Genomic DNA, 9,179 nt, shown 5'->3' on the forward strand with positions numbered 1-9,179 from the left:
TCCGGTTTTGTGCTTTTCTATTAATATAATCGTCACGGTTAATTACACGCTGCTTGTGGCACCATCGTCTAAGAAATCCGATAATTCTGATGGACACGTAATACCCAAGAACTATCCCACCAGACCTATAAAGTTCAGTCCATTGTTCCTTTGCCATATACCCCAGAGGAGAGGGTATGCTGGTTCAACTCTTTTAATGTTGCCAATTTCGCGCTCATGTTTCGCCACTCACATAACAGCTGCGCCCATTTGCTCGATGACCCCCATTATTGCTCATACTTGGCCGATTTCTGTTTCGCGTTCATTACGCACAGGCGTCTGAACGCCTCCTGCATTGGCTCGCCTTGCATAATCGCGTGACGTCACACCTTACGTCAGTGACGCCTTGGGTTCGGTAATGGGTGTGCGGCTGGCGATTCGGTTCGGCCCGGGTTGAACAACCGCCCTGGCATCTGCATGATCCCAGAGGATATCATTCGGCGCAATCCAGAGCAGGGCAACTATGCTGATTCGCTAAGCGATGGACTCTCTATTTAGATTGAACTTTGTTCGCACGCCGTTTGCAGAGACGGGGAGTTGTCGTCGAACGGGCTGTATTCACTGCCGTGGTGCCGTAACTGCACACAAACAAAAGAAAACATCTCAGTTTCGGTCATGTCAACACCACATTCATGACGTCATACAATATTTCTATCATGAATCGGTACATATCATACAAATACAATTTCCCTTTGTTTATATCTTATCTGACGCGTTTCAAATACATTGTTTACTAACTTTCGTATCTTATCTCGGAACACCTTTAAATACAAAAATGCAAACACTTTCAGTCGCAGTCACAAGTGATGATTGCATACAATTTCTTACAGATAATGACAGTCTAAATCCCCAGTTCAGTTCATACCGACAAGTTTTGCCTCCCATGCGAAGTCTCAGCGTGCAAAACGGGTTCTTGGTCGCACCAACTTCAACCTCGTATAAGCGCCATTAGCACAACGCTGAAATGCACACAAAAGAGGAAAATATATCACAACTGTACCGATATACCATATCGTAAGCGAATAAATAACACACAACTATCAGAATTATCGCTCATTTGCGTTTGTGGTCGATCGACAAGCTCAACAAAAAATTGTCCACAAATTTGGCGCAGCGCCAGATTGCCTTCGCAGCATCGCCATTTCGTTTTATCATGTGAAGCTGCTTAATAATCAACACATATCGAAATGACACACTTACAAGCTACATACAAACCAATACCTGTATCGAAATATCACTCACCCGTTGATATTCTACATAAAAACAAACACAAAGGCACAGACCACTGACCAACCGGCCATTCGTCCCCCACGTGAGCCGGCCGAGCGCCGCGCAGCGGCCGTGACCTTGACAAGGTTCGGCCTTCAGCCGGCTCTGAGTAGAGCTGCCGCTTTACGGAAACACGAGAGCGCCGGTGCGCCGACGAGGCGGCGCCAACACCCACCCCTTTTGAACCATCCGGGTTCAAAAACGATGCCATACTCTATTCTTCGGTAGCCAGGATCTTCACCACCTTGGTGACTGGGCGAAGGAGCACAGTGCCCCTCGCGCGGACCTTCACCGATCGCACACGACCATCAACTCCTTTAAGTGCCTCGACCACGCGGCCGAGAGGCCACACTCCTCTTGGTACTAGGTCGTCTACCAGAACGACGACATCTCCTGGCGCCAGGTTCGTTCGGCTTCTTGTAGCAACGGAGCGCTCCTGTAGAAGCGGCAAGTAGAAACGCCTCCACGCGCGCCAAAACTGCTCCGCCAGGTATGCCGCTTGCCTCCATCTCTTGGGGCCGTCCAAATCTCGTTCGTCCGACGAATCCTGGTTCTGCGTCACACATTTTAGGTGAAGAATGTGATTCGGTGTCAGGGGTAGTTCATCCCGTGGGTCTGACGTCACTGGAGTCAACGGTCTGTTGTTGATGATTGACTCTGCTTCACATAAAAACGTGTGAAGCGTTTCTTCTGTGAAAGTCTGTCCTGTTAGAAGTGCGTTCAAAGTCTTACGCACGCTTCGAATGAGTCTTTCCCACACGCCGCCGTGGTGGGAGGCTGCGGGGGTATTGAACCGCCATTCGATCCCCCTGTTCAACATCTCCTTCTGAATGCTACTGTTGCTTGAGATCAGAGTGTCGATTTCTCTTCGCAGCTCCCTTTCGGCTCCTACGAAGTTAGTACCCCTGTCGGAGCGGAGCAGGCGCACATCGCCTCGTCGGGCCACGAAACGGCGCAACGCACAGATGAAAGAGTCAGCTGATAGGCTGTCTGCAAGTTCCAAATGTACTGCTCTCACGCTCAGACAGGTGAAGATGACACCAAACTTTTTCACGTGTCCTCGTCCTCTCTTGGCATACAACGGACCAAAATAGTCCACACCGGTGCAGGAGAACGGGTGAGAAGTCTCCTCCACCCGATCACGCGGCAGGTCTGCCATCTTCTGTCCTTCCACCGGGCGATGGCGTCTTCTGCATTTCACACATCGGTGTAGACACCTCCGTACTGCGCTGTTTCCTTTGATGACCCAGAACTTCGTCCTGAGTTCTGAGAGAACATGCATGCGCCCTTCGTGCCCTACTCTTTCGTGCAAATCAGTGATGATGAGATCCACGATCTTGTCTTTGTCTGGAAGGATCAGAGGATGCTTTGTCGTCCAATCCAAGTTAGAGTTTGTCAAGCGTCCGCGCATCCTGATGAGGCCATCATCCACAAACGGGCTCAGACGTGCCAGACGGCTGGCACAGCGCACTTCGCGTCCAGCACCCAAATCGGCCAGCTCCTGCTGGAAGTGCGTCTTCTGAACGTGCTTCACAACGATTCTCTCGGCATCTTCCAAGTCAGCAGGTGTGAGCTCCTGTTTTCCTGAGGGTTCTTCACCTTTGATCTTGCGCTGCAAGACCTGAATCGTGCGGCGGATCCATGCCACCGCTGTCGTGAGCTTCTTCCATGATGAATGGTACTCGATCAGACGATCCATTGGCTGTGGGCTGGAGTCTTCAGTCTTGCGTGCCACGGCTGCAGCCGACAGGCCAGAACAGAGCCGAGTGGACTTCACTTCCGGGTCGTCAGGGCGAATCTCACCGACGCATGGTGACTTCGGCCAATGTTCCGGTGACTTCCAGATGAATGATGGTCCGTTCTGCCACATGTCTTGATCATGGAGATTTCCTCTAGAAACCATGTCTGCGGCATTCAGCGATGAGGGTACGTATCGCCACTGTTCCTTCCTTGATCCATCATGGATGGCGGCGAGTCTGTTCGCTACGAAGATAGGGTAACGAGTGGTCTCGTTGCTGATGTAACGCAGTACCGTGGTACTGTCCGTCCAGTAGGTAACGTCCTGGATCTTTCTGTCCAAAGCGAGCAAGAGTTCTTGATTGACTTCGACGGCGAGCTTGGCTGCGGCTAGTTCCAGTCTTGGGACTGTAATCGCCTTGAGTGGGGCGACTCGACCTCGTCCCATCACCAGTGAGCAGGATATTTCACCATCTGCGCTCACAGTGCGTATGTAGGAGGCTGTCCCATACCCCTTGAGACTGGCATCGGCGAAGTGGTGTAGACTTACAGTCGTCGCGGCACTCAGTCCCTGCGGGCTGAAACATCGCGGAACTCGAGCATCCAACAGGCAGCTCAACTCACTCAGCCATCTGTCCCACTCAGCTCCCACTTCAACAGGAACGGGATCGTCCCAGCCACTTCGTAGCCGTGTCAGCTCTTGCAGAACCATCCTTCCCCGAACCACGTGCGGTGCGGCCAGGCCAAGCGGGTCATAGCAGGCTGCTGTTGCAGAGAGTATTCCTCGTCGCGTCCTCGGTTTTCTTTCGAGTGCAGCGATGTCGAGGCTGAAACCGAGTTCATCTCTTTCCGTGTCCCAGCGTACACCTAGAACTCTCTCACTTGACGGGGTTTCTTGTCCTAGTTGAGGATTTCCTTTCGATCTGTTCTCCTCTGGCAGCGCTCTGAGCACTTCAACGCTGTTGGAGCTGAACTTAGTCAGGTTGAAGCCACCCATGGCGCAGAGCTGCTTCAGGTTCATCGCCAACTCCACAGCTGATGCTTCTGACGTCGTCGCCTGACAGACATCGTCAACATAGAAGCCTCGTCTCAGGGCCATCTTGACTTCAGGAGAGTACGCAGCTCCAAAGTCCTCGGCGGTTCGATGGAGAGCATAGTTTGCGCAGCTGGGGCTGGACGTAGCTCCAAATAGATGTGTTGTCATTCTGTAGACCTGGGCCGCGCCATTGACATCACCGTCCGGCCACCACAGGAAACTCAGGTAGTTTCTGTCGTTCTCTGGCACCATCACCTGCAGAAACATTGATTCAATGTCGCCCGTGAAGGCTACCACCTCCTGACGAAAGCGAATCAAAACATCGACCAGTGAGTTTGATAGATTCGGGCCTTGCAATAGCACGTCGTTCAAGCTGATTCCGTTGTAGGTAGCACTACAGTCGAATACTACCCTCAGTTTGTTCTTGGTGGGATGGTACACACCGTGGTGTGGGATGTACCAGTGATCCCCCTTTCCACTTCCGGAGTCTGTTGGTGCTTCTTCGGCATAGCCTTCATTCAGCAGCTTCTTCATCTGCGCCTTGTAGTCAGCTGCGTATTTTCCGTCCCTGTCGAATTTCCTTCTCAACGATTCGAGTCTTCTTTCTGCCATCACGCGGTTGTCTGGCAGATCTGGTTTGGCATCTCGAAACGGTAGTCCTATCTCGTACTTCTCGCCATTCTTGGTGCATGAATCCTCGACCTTGAGACACCATTTGACGTCTTCCACTGAATAGCCTCTGCGACTATCGGTACTGTCGAAGAATTCCAGATCGGGATCCTCCAGGATCTTGATGCGATTGATTCGTGCGACATGAGCACCTGGTCCCGTCTTGCCCTGTACTCCACACACCAGCCAACCATATCGAGTTCTGACAGCATATGGGCCCTCCTGACCAGGGCGATTCACCACTTCCACGGGTTCTGACACCACACCGGCGTTCGCACCGATGAGTATGTAGGCCAATGTCCATCCTCTCCATCCAGCCGATCTTGACTCCACGTTCTCGAAGATGTGGCCACTTGTCGACGTCCTCTTGGCGTGCTACGTCCTCCTCTTCGACGGGGATGTGATCGACAACGTAGAGTACTGGGAGCTCGACTAGATGAGAGCCGTCTTCAGATCCGATGCTCACACCAGTGACCAGAGCTGTCTTCATTCTTCGTTCTCCATTTATAGTCGACATCACTACGGACGTTTTCTCCTCTGGTTGCATGCCCAACTGACGTACCAGCTTCCGTGTTATGAAAGAGTGTGTGCTGCCAGCATCGATGAAAGCTCCAGTTCCCACGGAGCGATCGCCGAAGTTGGCTGATATTGGAAGCACCTGAAGCTTTCCACCACCTTCACATGCCTGCGATACATGTCCCGACTTCACCACGTTGGCGTTTGCAGGTGGCTCTCTGTGCAGACTCGTAGGATGTGATTTCTCGCATTTCTTGCAGCGGCTTCTTTGCTCACAGTTCTTGGAGAGGTGTCCTTTCTTTAGACAGCCGAAACACAGTCCATTTTGACGCACGTACTGTGACTTATCTTGCTCCGATTTCGCTTCGAATGCTCTACACACTTCAAGTTCGTGGGGCTGATCGCAGTAGAAGCACTTCTCTGGCTGCTTCATGCTACTTGCATAAGCTCGACTTCTTTCATGACTGAACTGGTGTTCTGAGTGCTTGGTGTCCTTTCGACTATCCTGATATCTTCTGACCTGCATTCGCTGAGCTTCTTGAGGACCTCTCTCTGGTCTTGCTCGCGTGGCCAGCACATGTCTTCCATATGCAGGGTTCTTGCTGATCCGTGCTTCTGTTTCCATGAAGTCGACCAGATCCGTGAAGCTCGCTTGGCGCTGGTGCTCTTGCTGGATTCGGTCAGCCGTCCTGCGCCACCGATCTGCCATCCATGGTACTTTCTCGATGATCTTGCATATTGTGCCTGGCTCTAGACCACCTCTTGACGTCGAGTGAAGGGCGTTCAGAACGCCTCTCAGCAGGATGGTAAAGCTGTCAAGACCTTCAACGTCCTCATATCTGATGGGTGGATGACTCAACACTTTGTCAATCAGGCTCGCTCTCGCCGATGTGAAGTCGGTGTACCTCGCCTTCAGCAGACGCACGGCTTCTTGATATCCCTTTTGTCCCAGGTAGGTACACGTTGCTACAATGTCATGAGGTTTCTTCTTCGTCATTTGTAGCAGATATAACAGCTTTTCTTCTTCGCTGTCCAGGTTGGCGGCTATGTTTGCCTCAAATGCGGCCAGAAATTGAGCGAACTCCTCTTCCTTGCCGTCGAACGCGATCAGTTCCGGGGGTTGCATTCCCAGTCTCTTCAGGTTTGGAAGCACTGATGCTATCTCTACTTCGCTTCTTTTCATTCTTGTTGATCGAGCTTCTTCTCTTGAGCTTTCTTCGTCTTCTTCAATTTCCCTGGGCTCTTCTTCACCATTTGGTTCTTCTTCACGTCTTCTTTCTCGGACATGCTTTCTGGGTTCTCGCTTATTTCTTGCTTCTTGTTCACGTTTCTTCAGTTCTTGATCTACCCTTCTTGCTTCATTTGTTTTCCTTGATTCGCTTCTGGTTCTTGGTTCATTTCTCATTTCATTTCTCATTTCTTGTTCATTTCTTTGCCCATGTTCCTGTTCTGGTTCATCTCTTTTCATTTCTTGTTTCATTTCTGGTTCATGTCTTGGCAGTTCTTGTTCATTTCTTTCTTCTTGTTCATGTGCTTTCATCACACGTTCCTCGAGTGACGTCATCAGTGTTTCCCTTTCAAACTGAGCCAGTACTTCTTCTTTTGCCAGACTTTCATCAAGCTCAGCTTGAACTTCAAGCTCTTCCTTCTTTCTTCTTAGCTCCTCTTGCATCGCTTCAAGCTCATGTCTTTTCTTCAATGCCGCTGCCTTGGTACGCAGTCCCGCCCTCCTTGCTGCCTCCAGGGCTCGCTCCGAAGCCACTGAAGCAGCCTTGCTGGATGTCCTTGTCGATGACGAGCCAGATCTCACTGATCTGGCACCTTCCGCACCTTCCTTGACGTCTTTCAGCTCCTGCTCCTGCTCAGGACTGGACTTAACACTAACCTTATCACCTAGAGCACTCTGTGCAAGTTCTTCCTTTAACACTTGCCCCAACCTCTCTCGTAGAACAGATTTTGTACCTCTTGTGTCTTCTCCCCTCCTATCTAACTCCCGCTTCAGCTCAGCAACTTGCAGTTTATCCAGATCCATGATGTCGGTCAGGCGCGTGTGCAGTCCGCGTGCAGTCCTGGACGTCAAACTTGTCGTTACTGATGTTCGCACGCCGTTTGCAGAGACGGGGAGTTGTCGTCGAACGGGCTGTATTCACTGCCGTGGTGCCGTAACTGCACACAAACAAAAGAAAACATCTCAGTTTCGGTCATGTCAACACCACATTCATGACGTCATACAATATTTCTATCATGAATCGGTACTTATCATACAAATACAATTTCCCTTTGTTTATATCTTATCTGACGCGTTTCAAATACATTGTTTACTAACTTTCGTATCTTATCTCGGAACACCTTTAAATACAAAAATGCAAACACTTTCAGTCGCAGTCACAAGTGATGATTGCATACAATTTCTTACAGATAATGACAGTCTAAATCCCCAGTTCAGTTCATACCGACAAGTTTTGCCTCCCATGCGAAGTCTCAGCGTGCAAAACGGGTTCTTGGTCGCACCAACTTCGACCTCGTATAAGCGCCATTAGCACAACGCTGAAATGCACACAAAAGAGGAAAATATATCACAACTGTACCGATATACCATATCGTAAGCGAATAAATAACACACAACTATCAGAATTATCGCTCATTTGCGTTTGTGGTCGATCGACAAGCTCAACAAAAAATTGTCCACAAATTTGGCGCAGCGCCAGATTGCCTTCGCAGCATCGCCATTTCGTTTTATCATGTGAAGCTGCTTAATAATCAACACATATCGAAATGACACACTTACAAGCTACATACAAACCAATACCTGTATCGAAATATCACTCACCCGTTGATATTCTACATAAAAACAAACACAAAGGCACAGACCACTGACCAACCGGCCATTCGTCCCCCACGTGAGCCGGCCGAGCGCCGCGCAGCGGCCGTGACCTTGACAAGGTTCGGCCTTCAGCCGGCTCTGAGTAGAGCTGCCGCTTTACGGAAACACGAGAGCGCCGGTGCGCCGACGAGGCGGCGCCAACAAACTTATAAACACCAAGCGTCATGCTTCCGCTGTGAACACTGGATATGAGCATGTCGCGTCATGAGTATGTCAGTAACCCGTTAAATCATCAGCGCTACGCTGAGATGGTTTCGCAAGGTTATGTGCTCACTGCTCACTATGCAGAGGGGATGATGTGGGTATTCTCGGAACTGCATCTTCTTCGTCCGGTATTTGTGACGTAGACTGCCGGAAAGACTAGGACGATGTCACAATAGCGGTCTGGCTCTCAGACTATTACTAACGAGACAAGTCGTCTGATGATGTGATTGATATGCAAATTATCAGGGTCTGGCTTTGGTGAGCCACCGCGCACCATATGCTAAATATGTAGGATGAAGCACCTTGACGAAAGAAAGAGAGAGAGAGAGAGAGAGAGAGAGAGAGAGAGAGAGAGAGAGAGAGAGAGAGAGAGAGAGAGAGAGAGACAGAGACAGAGAGAGAGAGAGAGAGAGAGAGAGAGAGAGAGAGAGAGAGTAGAGAGAGAGAGAGAGAGAGAGAGAGAGAGAGAGAGAGAGAGAGAGAGAGAGATGTTTCAAACATACTGATCAGTTCTGTGGTAAGCAGAAAAATAAATATACCAACAGCTTCTTATCCCGAATCGCTTCGGCAGTGATTCGCAGATAAACCGACTGTGCTGAGTGGCTGTTTGCGCTGCAAGGGAAGTGCAAGGGAGGGCCTTTGCCCTCTGGGGTGAATCCAGCTGGTATTTCTCAGCATCGCTTACGCAGCGGTGCGATGCGGGTAAAAACGCAGCATCTAGAGAGAACGATGACAAACTTGGCATCTGAGCAGAGGGGCGACGGGGCGCGTGGGGAACATATTTTAGGAAAAACAGATTCTACACTACAGACGCTTACAAATAAA

The 9,179-nt window shown here is 50.3% G+C and overlaps 1 protein-coding gene across 5 annotated transcripts; it reads right to left on the bottom strand.

Moving 5' to 3' along the window:
* Positions 1 to 545: 545 nt before the first annotated feature.
* LOC122389569 lies at positions 546 to 8,286 on the bottom strand. Of its 5 annotated transcripts, none has more exons than XR_006257997.1 (4): positions 8,097 to 8,286; positions 7,720 to 7,813; positions 905 to 7,432; positions 546 to 617 (listed from the first exon to the last, which is right to left on the bottom strand). XR_006257997.1 is itself a non-coding variant. In XM_043381723.1 (3 exons), the coding sequence occupies exon 3, from the start codon at positions 4,691 to 4,693 to the stop codon at positions 1,523 to 1,525; it is 3,171 nt and encodes a 1,056-aa protein (XP_043237658.1). In that variant the 5' UTR covers positions 4,694 to 7,432; positions 7,720 to 7,813; positions 8,097 to 8,286; the 3' UTR covers positions 723 to 1,522. The 5 variants fall into 4 exon arrangements, 3 of the variants coding, with proteins under 3 accessions (XP_043237658.1, XP_043237661.1, XP_043237660.1); XR_006257998.1 differs by lacking the exon at positions 546 to 617 and having other exon boundaries at positions 723 to 998; positions 1,282 to 7,432; XM_043381723.1 differs by lacking the exon at positions 546 to 617 and having other exon boundaries at positions 723 to 7,432.
* Between the last annotated feature and the right edge of the window lie 893 nt (positions 8,287 to 9,179).

This window comes from Amphibalanus amphitrite, unplaced genomic scaffold, assembly GCF_019059575.1.
Source record: "Amphibalanus amphitrite isolate SeventyFive unplaced genomic scaffold, NRLGWU_Aamphi_draft 000362F_arrow, whole genome shotgun sequence".
In the NCBI taxonomy this organism is placed as follows: domain Eukaryota; kingdom Metazoa; phylum Arthropoda; class Thecostraca; order Balanomorpha; family Balanidae; genus Amphibalanus; species Amphibalanus amphitrite.